The sequence below is a fragment of the Aegilops tauschii genome, chromosome 2, assembly GCF_002575655.3.
Source record: "Aegilops tauschii subsp. strangulata cultivar AL8/78 chromosome 2, Aet v6.0, whole genome shotgun sequence".
NCBI lineage: Eukaryota > Viridiplantae > Streptophyta > Magnoliopsida > Poales > Poaceae > Aegilops > Aegilops tauschii.
Window position 1 is genome coordinate 138,054,278 of NC_053036.3, and position 15,592 is coordinate 138,069,869.

A 15,592-nucleotide genomic window follows, 5' to 3' on the forward strand; every position below is an offset into this window, starting at 1 on the left:
GAAGCCGGACGATTTTCTCTTAAAGGGATTGAAGATTGACATGAACCGGTTCAAATCAATCTGGGGCCTAATGTTGAGGATATAACCATTATAGTCACCCGCCCAGGAGGGGCCGTGTTACGTTATAATGATCATCACGTGAAGCCCAGTACCAGGCTAGAGGATGGCGGATCAATAGTGGGCTTAAGACCCGGAGGCGGCTTAAGGCCCGTAGTGATAAACCGCCGTTATGACAAGACTTGTAGTATAAGGCAAGAGTAGTTAAGAGTCCGAGCCGGATACTTTTATAAGCCGGCCGGGACTCTGAGAGCCGCGGGGCGTCAACCTCTCTATATAAAGGGACGACCCGGCGGCGGTTCAGGACGGGAGACAACAGATCGAGAGCCGGGCATAGCGATTAAGCTCCCTGGTCATCGAAACCCTAAGTAATACCACCTCAACTGGACGTAGGCTTTTACCTTCACCGTAAGGGGCCGAACCAGTATAACCCTTGTGTTCCTTGTCCCGTTTAACCCCTTTAAGCTTCCTAGCTGCGATGGCTCCACGACTAAGTCCTTGCACGAGGACATCTGCCGTGACAATTCGACGACACTTACCCTGTCGGATTCTCCATGCTTGTGTTCTTCGTTGTCGGTGTGCTTCCCTTCTCACTGCCGCGAAATCCACCGATGTCCACCATCCCAAGACGTAGATCCAGTGGCGCCGCCCTTTGACATCATTGACGAAAGGAATAGATAGTGCATAATGGTGATGCGTCCTAGTGGATGTGAAAAGTGAATGACGAGGAACCTAGGGTTATTTTTTTGGAATAGGTGGGGAATTGACTGCACGAACCAGGAACATATTGTGGTTAGAGATCACAGGTTCAGGTCTTACCACTAGATGCACAATCACTACATTAGAAGGATGTTTGGCGAAGCACATCTACCGTCCCCTCCTCATGGATCCCTCAAATAGCTCCCCACGGATCCCAGTAATGGTTAGTCCAAACGTTGTAGGTGCAACAACTCTTAAGGTATCCACATATATACAGAGGAACGTTGGGCAACAAACTGCTAGATCAGAATGCACAATATGGACGTGGAAGTGGTGACTGCTAGGTCGTGGAACGATCTAAGCCTTTATATGTCCCCCCTTCACTCACATAGTTGTCTCGAGATGTTCTCAACGCTGGCCATTAGGATTCCATGCCCAAATTCCATCGGGGACTAATCCAAGTCTTAGTGGTCCAATTGGATCACATCCGATTGAACTAATCGGATCTAAGACACTTACCCCGTCAGAATCTCCATGCTTGTGTTCTCTGTTGTCAGTGCACTCCCCTACTCGTTGCCGCGACATCCATCAATATTCACTATCACGGAACGCATATCCGAAAGCATCATGCTCTCACGTCATCGACCAAAGGAGTAGATAGTGCGTACTGGTGATGCGTCCTGATGGGTGCAAAAAACCTCCTACAAGGAACCTAGAGTTAGTTGTTTTTTGAGGGGGTGGGGGGATGGAGGGGCGAGAACAACGAAGATGATGGAAAGCAACATAATGAAAGTGAGGCTTCTACTAATTTGACTGCAGGCCCACTTGTAAGGACATGCCAAGGGCAGTGAGTGTCCAAAAAATGGCGGCCATCACTGTAAAACGACATTGACCCGACATAATCGTGATGGAAAGGCAAAAACATAGTTTTCAGGGTCAAAACCGAGGAAGCTTGGAAACTAGGGGCTCAAACGTAATTATCCCTTTACACCAACTCACCAAGTGCCATCCTGTCCGTTGTTTCCCATCCTGCGGCTGTATCTTCTCCGGTGCAGCAGCAGCAGTACTCTCTCTGACCCGGAGCACCACACGGCACGTCACCGAGGCGGGTCTAATAAAGTGTCTCAGTGCCCTAGAGGTGCCGCCGTGCCGTAGCGTCGCCGCCGACGCCCGCCCCCCGCCGCCATCGCCATCGCCGTTCCCGTTCCACCCCATCTCGCCCCTGGTGCGTCGACCCCTTCGCAATTTCCGTCGTTGGTGTCCAAGGTAGGAGCATTTTGCCATCCGGTGAATAGTTAAACCCCAGCGACCTCCAGAATTTCTGGGTGCGTCGGTGCGGTGCAGACCATCTAGATCCGGCCCCCGAAAGTCCCATGTCTTCTTTCCTGTCCTAGATGCTCCAGTCGCGGTCGCCCTTTTGATTCGATTGGTCTGATATCAGCTTGTTTTGCCCCCAAATGCTGGGCTTCATTTGGAAAGCAGGAATGCCGTAAATGATTTGCCGTGGAATCTATGTCTGAAGGGCAGGAATGCCGTAAGGATCCACTGAGGATTGGTTCACCGCTATGGAGAATGATCATGTAGATGGGGATGATCTGGGATCAGGGTGGTTTGAAGTGAAAAAGGTAAGCGGTTCCTTCACTTACCTGCTCTGTTTGGTTTTAATTCCACAGAATGATTGAAATTGTACACAATATCTTCTCAATATCACCATGTTAGTTTGATTCATGTAAGATGCTTCAAGGCTATGGGCTTTTCCAAAATTACCTTGTGTTGTGGACTGTCAAGATGGCACCACAATAGACCTTTTTTTTCATTGTTGTGTGTGTTTATCTCCTGTTGTGTGGTGCTGTGCTGCTGTTAACTCACTATAATTTGTTTTGACAGAAACATCGGTCCAGCTCGAAATTCACACTGCAGAGGTCTTCAGGAAGTTCCATCCATAAAACTCCAAACTCTTCATCACGGTCTCAGGCCAACTACAGTAGTGGCAGTTCAAGGTGGTATGACAGGCTGCAGCACCCACATCAGAGCACGAATGATAATCTTGCTGTTGATGAATTGGATAGCAGAGAAACAACTAAAGTTCATTGTGAGGAATGTGTTGGTGTAGGCGCTAGTAACCTGAAGAATGGATTCAGTGTTTCAGCTTCCGAGCATGTAGTAAAAGAATGTGAAGAACTGCAGTTGGCTGAAGAAACAAATGATCCTCCCAAAACTGGCATGATTAATCGCACAGATCATTCAGTGCCTCATGAATCTCCCAACTGTTCAAGTGATCTTGCAAAATCTGTAGAACATTCTGATCATGTTAAAGACCCTCCAAAGACAGAGCCAGTAGGTGTTTTGCCCAACTCTTCTGTCAAGTTTGGAAATTTTGATGAAGTCACAGGTCTAGCATTACCCTCAGATGCCTTCAGAGATAATAGCTCTTCTACAGAGTACATGGATGATGAAGATGCTACACAATGCAGAAATGAATTAAAAGGTGAAAGTGAACTTGAAGATGAGATGAATTCTATAAGAAATGCTGATACATCTCCTATCATAATTCATGCAGTGGAGACACCCACTGAATGTAATAGAAATCCATTGGATATATGTGAAATACAAGATAGTCCTGTAGTTGTTAATGGTTCAACTACCTTAGCTGACTCTGTCTCCCTGTCCTCATATAATGATCTTGAAGTTCCAGTTACATCTTCCTCGGTTGCACCCATAGAAAGCCAAACATTACTTCCTAACCACGCAACGGTTTCTGTAGATCTTGGAGGTGAAACTGCTGAGAGCAAAGAAAGATTCAGGCAGAGGCTTTGGTGTTTTCTTTTTGAGAATCTGAATAGAGCTGTGGACGAACTGTACCTCCTCTGTGAATTAGAATGTGACATGGAGCAAATTAATGAATCCATACTCGTTCTTGACGAAGCTATATCTGATTTTCAAGAACTAAAGTCCAGGGCAGAGCATTTTGATAACACCAAGAAGTCTCCTAGCTTACCAAAGGAAGGGATGCCAATGGCTGTCAAAGCCGATCATCGAAGACCTCATGCATTGTCTTGGGAGGTCTGTGTTCGCACCAGTCCATCAAGATTACCTTCGTGTGGTTCATTTTCATATTACACCTGTTCATTTTGTCTGCGGAACTTTGAAATATGCGTATATGGTTGTTTCTTAGCGTTCTTATCTCTTTATGATAGTTTTTCAGCACTCTGATGAATTGGGTACTACTCCTAGAACACAGGTCTACTACGTTCAATGCTAAAAGTTCTTGTTGGTTATGTTAAGCGTGGTATATGTTTATCCTTAAAAAAGAGTGGTATAGGATGTCTTGGTGAATGTGGCCCGTGTGTTCTGTAGATTTCTCGTATATATTTCGCTGTTGGAATAACATGAACAGTTGTGAAGGCTGAAGAGACATTTTCTGATATATCATGTATGCAGGTCAGACGAATGACAAGTTCACCACACAGGCAAGAGATATTGTCTTCATCTCTAGAGGCCTTCCAGAGGATTCAGTTCGAACTGGCACGCAAGCAGGCTGGTATAACAGCAGAGAGCTTTGTATCTAGCTCTTCTGGGGAAGTTTCAGGTATTTCAGCAAAGCTGACTACAGCATCAGCAACAGTTGGGAATATCAGTTTGAAAGTGGAGAGTCAGGTGAAACTTTCTGATGGTAGTGAGAAAGAAGTTACTGAAGAGAGACAAAGTAAGGAGGCATTGAAGTCAGGTAGATCATTCCCACAAAGTAATCCTTCATTTTCTGCAAGGAGTAGAAGAGGGGCACTAGGACCAATATCTGAGATAGCTAAACACACTTCTAAGGATAGGGTAATGGCAGAGAACAAAAAGTCAATAGATATTGTGAAAAGGAGTACGACCCATCTTGAAAAGGAGAAGCAAAATACAGCACAGTGGAGATCGATGGATGCCTGGAAGGAAAAAAGAAACTGGGAAGATGTACTGAAATCTCCTGTTCGGAGTTCCCGTGCCTCTCATTCTCCTGGTGTTGGCAGAAAAGTAACAGAACGTGGACGTGTTCTACATGACAAGTTAATGTCTCCCGAAAAGAAGAAAAGAAGTGCTTTCGATACGAAGAGAGAAGCAGAAGAAAAGCACGCACGAGCTTTGCGGATCAGGAGTCAACTGGAAAGTGAGAGAGTTCAGAGACTACAACGTACCACTGAAAAGTTAAGTCGTGTAAATGAATTGCAGGCTGTGCGCAGCTCAAAACTGCGAGAAGTAATGAATGCACGTCATCAACGTGGTGAATCTCGTCATGAAGCATATCTAGCCCAGGTTGCGAAAAGAGCTGGTGATGAGAGCACTAAGGTCAGTGAGGTTCGCTTTATTACATCACTGAACGATGAAACTAAGAAATTCTTGCTGAGGCAGAAACTTCATGATTCTGAAATGCGGAGAGCTGAAAAGCTACAGGTGATCAAAACAAAGCAGAAGGAGGACACTGCAAGGGAAGAGGCTGTGTTGGAACGAAGAAAGTTCCTTGAAGCTGAGAAAATGCAGCGCCTTGCTGAAATACAGCGTAAGAAAGAAGAAGCTATAGTCAGAAGAGAAGAGGAGCGCAAAGCATCTAGTGCTGCACGAGAAGCGAAGAGCGCAGAGCAACAACGAAGAAAAGAGATAAGAGCTAAAGCACAACAAGAGGAAGCTGAACTTTTAGCACAAAAACTAGCTGAAAAGCTCCGTGAAAGTGAGCAGCGCCGGAAGTTTTACCTTGAACAAATACGTGAGAGAGCTTCAATGGATTTTAGGGATCAGTCTTCACCTTTTCAGCGTCGCTTCCCAAGTAAAGATAGCCTAAACCGTTCTACGTCAGCTAATAGTGGCGAAGATTCACAGATAGTAGGCAATGCCAGCACTGCAGAGTCTATGGTTAAAACATCCAATGCAACACAAATGAAACGAAAGATTAAGAAGATTCGTCAGAGATTAATGGCTCTCAAGCATGAATTTGTTGAACCAGCCATAGGTGAAAACACAGGAATTGCACACAGGGCTGCTCTAGGAGCTGCCAAAGGTAAGTTAAGTAGATGGCTTCAGGACTTGCAAAGACATCGTCAAGCTAGAAAAGAAGGTGCTGCGAGTATTGGTTTGATTGTTGGTGACATGACGAAGGTACTTCTTATTGATTACATTACATATTGTGCCATACCATGATAGCAAAGATGGTTACTGATATCACTTTCTGTTTATTTTTTAACAGTTCTTAGAAGGAAAGGATCTCGAACTGCATGCTACTAGACAAGTTGGTTTGCTTGATTTCATTGCGTCTGCTTTACTTGCCTCACACACTTCAAGACCAGTAGCTTGTGAAGTCACTGTTTACCTTTTGCGCCTGCTTAGAGTGTTACTCTCACTTCCAGCTAATCGGACTTATTTTCTAGTACAAAATCTTTTACCTCCGATTATTCCCATGCTATCTGCATCACTAGAGAATTACATTAAGGTGGCAGCATCAAACTCTGGAAGTTTGAATCTTCCGTTAAGTAAAACTACAGAGAACATGGAGACAGTTGGTGAAGTTTTAGATGGTTTTTTATGGACTGTAACCGTCATTGTTGGTCACTTATATGTTGACGACGAACAACTCAAAATGCAGGAGGGTCTGATAGAATTGATTGTAGCTTATCAAACAATTCACCGTCTGCGAGATCTTTTTGCCCTTTATGACAGGCCCCAGGTGGAAGGGTCCCCACTCCCATCATCCATACTATTTGGTCTCAACCTTCTGACTGTTTTGACATCCAAACCAGGGAACTTTTCTGCCATTGATTGGGAGTCCTGCAAATGCAGAACTCCAGCTGGTAATCTAGCTCACGAATGTGAGTATCTTAGTTCACTAGACATACGAGTTGGCAACCAGCTGATGGCACCGGACGAGTCTGGAGATGCCAAATTACCATCTAACACGTGTGATATTTCGAAATGTGATGACTGTGGGTTTAGTGAAGTGGTTGAAGAAAACAAGCCCGCCGAACAACATGAAGGTTCCACTCTAGGAGATAGAAGATCACTGGATGAAACTAGAAAAGGCTTGTTAGACCTCTCTGCTGGCCAGAATAACTCAGGGTCTGTGTCAGAAATACAATCGTCAAATTTGGGAGATACAATAGATCAACATTTTGAAGTTTCCACTCAGAGAAATGAAAATAGTACCGTGGATGGTCACCTTGAAGGAAGAAAGATGAATAATGTATGTACAGAAATGAATGACAGTCCTGGAAAAGGCAATGAAATAAACCTGAAACAACCTGCAGTGCTTGTACTTTCTGCCATGGCTGAGACAGGCCTGGTTAGTCTGCCTTCACTGTTGACAGCTGTGTTGCTGCAGGCAAACAACAGATCGTCATCCGACCAGGTTTGTGTTTCTGCTTGTTTTAAGGTGCAATGCTTTATTGAGAAAAGTTGTTTTATCTCCAAACTCAATTGCGCTGTAGACCTTAAGAGTTGCTTTACAAGATTGCACTGGGATATTTGTAGAACTCATGCATTTTGATATATAGCACTAATTTTCTCAGCTTCAAAGTAGTACCCATTTTTGTTTCTTGACCAAAAAGAGTATTGCCCATAAATTTTCTTTCACTGGCATATTATTGTTCTTAAAGAGTTTAGTAACATATAACGAGAAAAATTGACCGTTTGACATCATATAGATATAATTTTGTGGGTAGCTAGCAGGCAATTTAGATATTATTGCATTGATTTATTGTAGTTTTCTTCTTGCTAGAAAATGATAGCTAAAATTTTCAGGCTTCAGCGATTCTTCCATCAAATTTTGAAGAAGTAGCCACTGGTGTATTGAAAGTTTTGAACAATGTGGCATGTTTGGATATCACTCTTCTGCAGTGTATGCTGGTAAGCAGTTGTATCCAAGGCTGGGTATTATTGTTATTGGCTTCTTGTTTGTTGGTTTTCATGCATCGTTTGACGCTGAATAGATGAATTTCTGAACTGCAAAATATAGCCTAGGAAGACACACAAAAAAAGAATCTTAAACTATTTATAGTGCCAGCAGACAACTAGTCATTCTTAAAGATCTCATGCAAATTTGCTATTGGCAAACTGGCAACATTTTAATATGGGAGTACTGAAGATCTTAATGATCTGTTTCTCCACCTATGGTGTATGCTTACTGGTTATGAACTCTTTTCAGGCTAGATCAGATCTGAAGATGGAATTCTTTCATTTGATCAGTTTTCTGCTGAATCATTGCATAAATAAATGGAGAGTACCAAATGATCAGGTAAACTGTAGGCTATTGCATTTACAAGCAAATTTTCCATGTATTCTCAGTAGTTTGTGTGATATATCTATGGTTTTTTCTCTCGGATGTCCGTCCCTGGAGGGCCATATCTATGTCGCTTTTGAAGTAGTGCTTTGTGTTGAAGTAGAATGTTTCACTCAAGTATTGTAGTAATTACTTTCAGGTTTCAAGTTTTTTCAATTTTTAAATAATTTCTTCGTTGGCCAATGGTAGCAAGTAATACATCTGGAGTTCATTATTATTTGTCTTGTACTGATTAGGCTGTGATCGCTTTGTCACTAGAATAATAAAGTTGCGACCGCTATTCCCAATGGGTAGAAAAATAAAGTGGATTCTGATATTTGTGCACTCTTTTAAGTATTGTTGGGATGCTGTCATTTCTAACAACAAAGCCTTTAGTCCCAAACAAGCTGGGGTGGGCTAGAGCTGAAACTCGTAAGATCTTGAAACAAACTCATGGTTCTGGGCTTCTGGCATGTGGATAGCTAGCTACCTTCCACACACCCCTGTCCATGGATAGTTCTTCGGTGATATTCCAGTCCTCCAGATCTCTCTTAACGGACTCCTCCATGCCAAGTTGGGTCTACCCCGACCTCTCTTGACATTTTCAGCACGCTTTAACCGTCCGCTATGCACCAGAGCTTCTGGAGGCCTGTGTTGTATATGCCCAAACCATCTCAGGCGATGTTGGACAAGCTTCTCTTCAGTCGGTGCTACCCCAACTATATCACGTATGTCATCCGCTACACCCAACTGTTGAACATGTCGCCTTTTAGTCGGCCAACACTCAGCGCCATACAACATTGCGGGTCGGATCTCCGTCCTTAGAACCTGCCTTTTAACTTTTGTGGCACTCTCTTGCCACAGAGAACGGCAGAAGCTTGATGCCACTTCATCCATTCGGCTTTGATTCGATGGCTCATATCTTCATTGAGATCACCATCCTTCTGTAGCATTGACCCCAAATATTGAAAGGTGTCCGTCTAAGGTACCACCTGTCCATCAAGGCTAACCTTATCGTGCCTAGTAGTTCTGAAACCGCACCTCATGTACTCAGTTTTAGTTCTACTAAGCCTAAAACCTTCCGATTCTAGACTATTATCGACTAGCACTACATCATCCGCAAAGAGCATACACCATGGGATATCTCCTTGTATATATCCCTTGTGACCCCATCCATCACCAAAGGAAAAAAGATAAGGGCTCAAAGCTGACCCTTGGTGCAGTCCTATTTCAATCGGAAAGTCGTCATGTTGCCATCACTTGTACAAACACTTGTCACAACATTATCGTACATGTCCTTGATGAGGGCAATGTACTTTGTTGGGACTTTCTTTTTCTCCAAGGCCCACCATATGACATACCATGGTATCTTATCGTAGGCCTTCTCCAAGTCAATGGACACCATATGCAGGTCCTTTTGCTCCCTGTATCTCTCCATAAGTTGCCGTACCAAGAAAATGGCTTTCATGGTCGACCTCCCAGGCATGGAACCAAACTGACTTTTGGTCCCGCTTGTCATTCTTCTTAAGCGGTGCTCAATGACTCTCTCCCATAGCTTCGGTGTATGGCTCATCAGCTTAATTCCACGGTAATTAATACAACTTTGAACACCCCCTTGTTCTTGAATATTGATAGTAATATACTCCGCCTCCATTCTTTTGGTATCTTGTTTGCCCGAAAAATGAGGTTGAAAAGCTTAGTTAGCCATACTAGCGCTATGTCTCCGAGGCCTCTCCACACCACAATGGGGATACAATCAGGACCCATTGCCTTGCCTCCTTTCATCCTTTTTAAAGCCTCCTTGACCTCAGACTCCTGGATTCGTCGCACAAAGCGCTTGCTGGTATCATCAAAGGAGTCGTCCAGCTCAATGGTAGAGCTCTCATTCTCTCCATAACAGCTTGTCGAAGTACTCCCGCCATCTATGCTTGATCTCCCCGTCCTTCACCAGGAGCTGATATGCTCTGTCCTTGATGCATTTGACTTGGTTGACATCCCTCGTCTTACTCTCTCGGGTCTTGGCCATCTTATAGATGTCCTTTCGCCTTCCTTCGTATCTAAGTGCTGGTAGAGGTCCTCATACGCCCGACCCCTTGCTTCACTCACCGCTTGTTTTGTGGCCTTTGCCACCTTGCACTTCTCAATGCTGTCTGCACTCATGTCTAGGTGTACGCATCTGAAACCATCTTTCTTCTACTTAATAGCCTTCTGGACATCATCGTTCCACCATCAGGTATCTTTAGCTCCGTTTGTACTTACCCTCATCACCCAAACTCCTCTGAAGCCACCTTACGACTGCAAGTCGCCATCTTCATCCACATATTGTTTGCATCACATCACCTCCTTCCTCCCAAGGGCCCTCCTTAATAACCCTCTCCTTGAAAGCCCGAGCCTCCCCCCTCCTGAGTTTCCACCACTTCGTTCTAGCGACTTTGGCGCGCCTATCCCGCTGGACACGAAGCCGAAAGCGGAAGTCAGCCACCACAAGCTTGTGTTGATTGTCAACACTCTCTTCGGTTATGACCTTACAATCTAGGCAAGCACGCCCGTCTTCTCTTCTCGAGAGAACGAAATCAATCTGGCTAGCTAGAGTGTTGACCACTACTAAAACTCATTAGATGGGATTCTCTCTTTTTAAAGAGGGTGTTAGCTACAATCATATCGCAGGCTAGAGCGAAGCTTAAGACATCTTCTCCATCTTGATTCCTGATACCATAGCCAAAAACCCCATGCACCTCTTCAAAACCTGTATTTGATGTACCCATGTGGCCATTGAGGTCTCCTTCTATGAAGAGCTTCTCGCCAATAGGTACACTCCTAACCATTTTCTCGAGGCCTTCCCAGAACTCCCTCTTGGTGCACTCATTGTGGCCTACGGTGTTTACGCCTTGATAATACTGAGAACTAAACCCCCAACTACCAGCTTGACCATGATAGTCTGGTGCCCTTGCCTCTTGACGTCTACCACACCATACTTGAGGCTCTTGTTGATCAAGATGCCTACTCCATTTCTTTGTAGTTCTCCCCGTGTACCACAACTTGAAGCCAGTATCCTCCACCTCCTTCACCTTCTGCCCCCTCCATTTGGTTTCTTGGACGCATAGGATATCAACACCTCTCCTCACCGCTGTATCAACTAGCTCCCGTAACTGACCTGTCAGGGACCCTACGTTCCAGTTACCTAAGCTAAGCAGATCATATTAGGCTCGGCTAGCTTCCTTACCCTTGGCACTCGTCGCGCCAAATGCGAAGACCTTGTTCATTTTCACTACACCCGGGCGTCGATCTAGCGCGCCACTAAGAATGCGATGACCCAATCCTTGCTCACTTATCACCATATCCAGATCAAGATACGACACGCCACCAAGGGGGTGACGGCCCGGCCCTTGCCCACTTAACACCACACCTGGGTTCTGGTATGGCGCGTCACTAAGAGGGTTACGCCCCAACGATGTTCTTCTGAGTTTCATCTCTATAAGAGCGGCTGAGTTTTGACGTTGGCTCGCCAAGCCTATGACAACCCTCCTTTACCCAGGCTTGGGACCGGCTATGTTGAGACCACATAGGCGAGGTTGATGTTGTCATTTCTAACCATTCTACAAAGACCGATATGGGCATGAGGCAAATTTCTGGCACTGACAGTGATAGTTCCATTCGATGGTCAGCTATGATAATTTATACTTATTATTTTAAAAGGAACATTTATGTGTTACAATCGCTCCTTTTTTCTTTTCTTTCTTCTGGTTACCCAGTGCAAGGGACCAGTGCTAACTTTATACCACAGTGATGCAAGGAAACAATTCTTTGGCAAACATTTTTGGATAATAGGTGTGTGCTCCTTTTTCAGGTCGGTTTACTGCTTCTAGAATCGATACTGCTTCTTGGCTACTTCTCTTTGTTCCATCCCGGGAATCAAGCAGTTCTTCGATGGGGTAAGAGCCCCACAATACTTCATAAGGTAAACAGTTATTTTATGTAGCCATGTTTTTCTTAATTTCTGGAGGATGTTGGGCGATTCTGACGAGTTGAGAAACAGGTGTGCGACCTGCCTTTTGCTTTCTTCAGCGATCCAGAGTTGATGCCCATCTTGACTACTGCTCTCATTGCCGTCTGCTACGGCTGTGATCAGAACAGAAGTGTGGTACTTCAAGAAATAAGCTCAGATATGATCAGTACTTTGCTTAGGTCCTGCAGAGCGTCAGTACTGGCAACTTCAGATTCCGTCGCCGCGGATGGTTCTGGAGCCAATAATTCCGGTGACAGCACTCATATCTTGCCGGACATCAGAAACTCACTATCTGACATGTCGATACGGTCAAGCCGCAAAGGCGTGCGGCCAGTGTTAGGAAAAGGCGTTTCAGGGCCCGTCAAGTTAAACAGAAACAAGAATCAAAAGGATGGCAGAGGAGCACGAGCTGGTGATGATGGGGGGCCCTTGAAGCAAAGGGCCGGAGAAGCTTCATCTGCTTTTATGTTGCATAGGAAAATCCCGGCTTTCTTCTTTGACAAAGCAGAAGAGTTCTTCTGCGGCGGTGCATAGCGAAAACGCTGAATAGCACAAGCTGACCAGACCTTTACCAGAGGCTACAGAATTCGGGTTTTTGCACAAGCTGACCAGACCTTTACCAGAGGCTACAGAATTCGGGTTTTTGCACAAGCTGACCAAGACCTTTAGAAGAGGCTCCCGAATTCGTTTTTTTGCACAAGCTGACTGGACCTTCACAAGAAGCTGCCTGCCGAGTTCGGGTTTTTGAGGCGATGGTGCGTCTGACTAGTGTACCATGAGGGAGGCAGTGACATATCCAGCAGGCTGGTTCCAGGTTACCCTACCTGTTATTTTTTGACTAAATCCCGGGGGCTAAAGATGTGATTGTAGAGAATAAGTTTGCGATGCGGCGTTATGCATTCCTCAAATTAGCCTCTGTTCCTTGTCCAAAAGAATTGTATAGAAACAAGCTGTGAACTGTAATGTCAAACTCTGGCACCAACACATGCACACAGGGAAGAAATACATCACATATACTATTTTGGGTGAGCTTCAGTTCAAAGCATGGTACAAACCAGACAAAGCTGTTATCCTTTTTCAAACATTATTTAGAGATGCGTATGTTGATAATCAATAAGTTTCTATTACAAAACAACCAAGGCTCTATCTTAGGAGGAAGTACAGCAACATGTATCGATCACTAGCCAAGCCTTCGGGTTACCTTGTGGCTCTTAAGGCACCCCTTGTTATTTCCTAAGGTGGAATTACAACAAAATACATCGATTTCCATGTCAGTAGCCATCAAGGCTTGTGGTTACCTTAACCTTATGTACCAGCTTTCTCCGCTCTACAGCCGGCTGCTGCGCCGTCCGTGCGACCAGGCTCCGGCAGCCATCCCCACCCATCCTCCCACTGAAAGCTCGTCGCCGGAAAGCCGGAAATTCTGAAATATTCAATAATTATGTGAGCATCAGGACTTGAACTCTGATGGTCTGGGGATACCATTGTCTCTCTAACCATCCAACAATATGTTGGTTCGCCCGAGCCAGCAATTTAGGACATTAAAACTGAGCCTAATCCCACCCTCTCATGACTTGAGCATTTCTAGCCTTTCATTCGCTTGATTTAGACGATCTCAGCCGTCGGATGTGCTGTCTATTTGGGCTTCCACCGCACGTTATATTTTCTAGCCCAATTGTCCTAAAGGGTGCTGCTCCAGGAGAAAAAAAATCTGAGACCCGGGCCTTTTTGCAGTCCAATTGGCTGGCCAGTGCTCATCCCCACGAGCATTACGTGAGAAAAGCCGATCGATGATTGATGATTCAGTGTTACAATTGACATGAGTCAGTGGGTGCGGAAAAAAACAATTGACATGAGTCGATGGTCAGTGACTGCGGACAATTGGCAGTAGTAGTGATAGTTCTATGCACGCATGATTGATGATTCAGTGTCACAATTGGCATGAGTCAGTGGGTGCGGGCGTTGGTACTGCAGCACCTAAACCGTGCATTACCAAAACTACTCCTACCCCGCACCAAATTCCAAACCACCCTTCTGTCCGCGCTATATTCATGAAGGGTAGTGCTCGCACGTCAGCTCACTGTTCTACATATCGTGTTCCTTTAAATAGCAGGGATGCACATTCAGAAAGCGGTAGTACGAGGCGAGTGTAGTGAGCTTCATTAGAGGACAAGCACCGGCGGTGGAGTGGAGAAGAAAGTACACCGTAAGTGACCATCCTTGGTCGTGTTCATAGTCAGATTCATGGTGCATTGTTGTGAATGTCGTTTGAGTTTCAACCAGATAATTTTGGTATATGCTTCCGTTTTGGGGATTCTGAACACACTGATATCATGATGAAGTAACGATTTCCTCAAAAGTGAATACAAACGCCCATTAGAAATCTTTCTTCTTCTTATTGACATCACAGTAAATTACCATGCAGAATGGCAGTTTGGCTCTTCTTCCTCCTTGTGACCTTGGCGTTACCTCATGTTGGGAATGGAAGCACCAACTGCGATGCAGTCTTGATTGCATCGCTAGTCCAGGAACAATGCGATGGCGAGCCAGTGACAGGCTCATGCTGTGAGGTGCTCAGGACAATCATTACACCCTCGAGGGGCAAACTGCCATGTCTCAAAATGGTTCTTGACCAGCCTGAGGTTAAGTATTCGGGATTCACCAGAGGGCTCCTGCTGGACATGGCCAAGTCATGCACTGCATCAAGGGCCCCTCCCCCAGCTGACGTAACAGCAGGTATGTTGAAAGTAAATGCATTATCCTCTTTTGGGGAACCTGCCTGTGTTACTGTCATGTCAAAATGGTGTGTACTATTACTTGATGTGCTAACAATCTCTTAAATTGGCAGGTTCTGTTGGCCCCAAGGACAGGGTTGTGGATGTGCATGATCCAGCAGGTATGCTAAAATAAACGGCTTATCCTAGCTTGAGAAATGCACAAGTGTAGTGATATGTTATCTGTCTACATGACCCTTACATGTGTTACTGCCATGAAGAAATGGTGTGCACAGCGACCAATGCATGATCTGGCTAAAAGTATTTTTCATTGGCAGATTCTCCCCGCCCCAAAGACAGGGACGTGGACATGGACGCACACAGGAGCTAAGCATGAGGAAAGCCAAGGGGGTGCCGATGTGCCTAGGGACAAGGGTTATGTAACAAGAATACTAGGCCCATAAGGGTTTCTTTTTTCGGAATTTTTAAGTTTCTTTTTCACAGTTTCATGATAACGGCACGTGTAATTGGTATTTTTATTGGTGTACTCGCTCCTTTCTATTCTTGCGCCACGTCGATTGGTCTTAGGCGGTTGCTTCTAGATTTGTCTTTCTCTGAAAGGATCACGTCAAATCCTGCGCAACCGGTCACCGCTTCGCCGCTGTACGCCACTATAAAATCTCCCCTCCTGTGTGCGCCACTATAAAATCTCCCCTCCTGTGTGCATACCATATCTGCACACTATGTGTTTATCTATTTAGTTGGTCCTCACTATTACTGAAAATAGATAGGTTGTCCACGATGGATGTCGAATTTGGTGTTGAAATTGTT

At 45.0% G+C, this 15,592-nt stretch overlaps 1 protein-coding gene and 1 long non-coding RNA gene across 4 annotated transcripts; both read left to right on the top strand.

Moving 5' to 3' along the window:
* Positions 1-1,797: 1,797 nt before the first annotated feature.
* On the top strand, positions 1,798-13,076 carry LOC109736233 (uncharacterized). Of its 3 annotated transcripts, none has more exons than XR_002226349.3 (9): positions 1,798-2,022; positions 2,239-2,381; positions 2,644-3,819; positions 4,198-5,889; positions 5,978-7,132; positions 7,532-7,629; positions 7,928-8,017; positions 11,889-11,999; positions 12,078-13,076. XR_002226349.3 is itself a non-coding variant. In XM_020295440.3 (9 exons), the coding sequence occupies exons 2-9, from the start codon at positions 2,322-2,324 to the stop codon at positions 12,579-12,581; spliced, it is 4,893 nt and encodes a 1,630-aa protein (XP_020151029.1). In that variant the 5' UTR covers positions 1,798-2,022; positions 2,239-2,321; the 3' UTR covers positions 12,582-13,076. The 3 variants fall into 3 exon arrangements, 2 of the variants coding, with proteins under 2 accessions (XP_020151029.1, XP_020151030.1); XM_020295440.3 differs by having other exon boundaries at positions 7,525-7,629; XM_020295441.4 differs by having other exon boundaries at positions 1,831-2,022; positions 2,236-2,381; positions 7,525-7,629.
* Positions 13,077-14,683: 1,607 nt separating this feature from the next.
* LOC120973161 (uncharacterized) lies at positions 14,684-15,203 on the top strand. Its single transcript, XR_012202091.1, has 3 exons — positions 14,684-14,783; positions 14,896-14,943; positions 15,100-15,203. It is a non-coding gene; the product is annotated as an uncharacterized lncRNA (long non-coding RNA).
* The last annotated feature ends 389 nt before the right edge of the window (positions 15,204-15,592 follow it).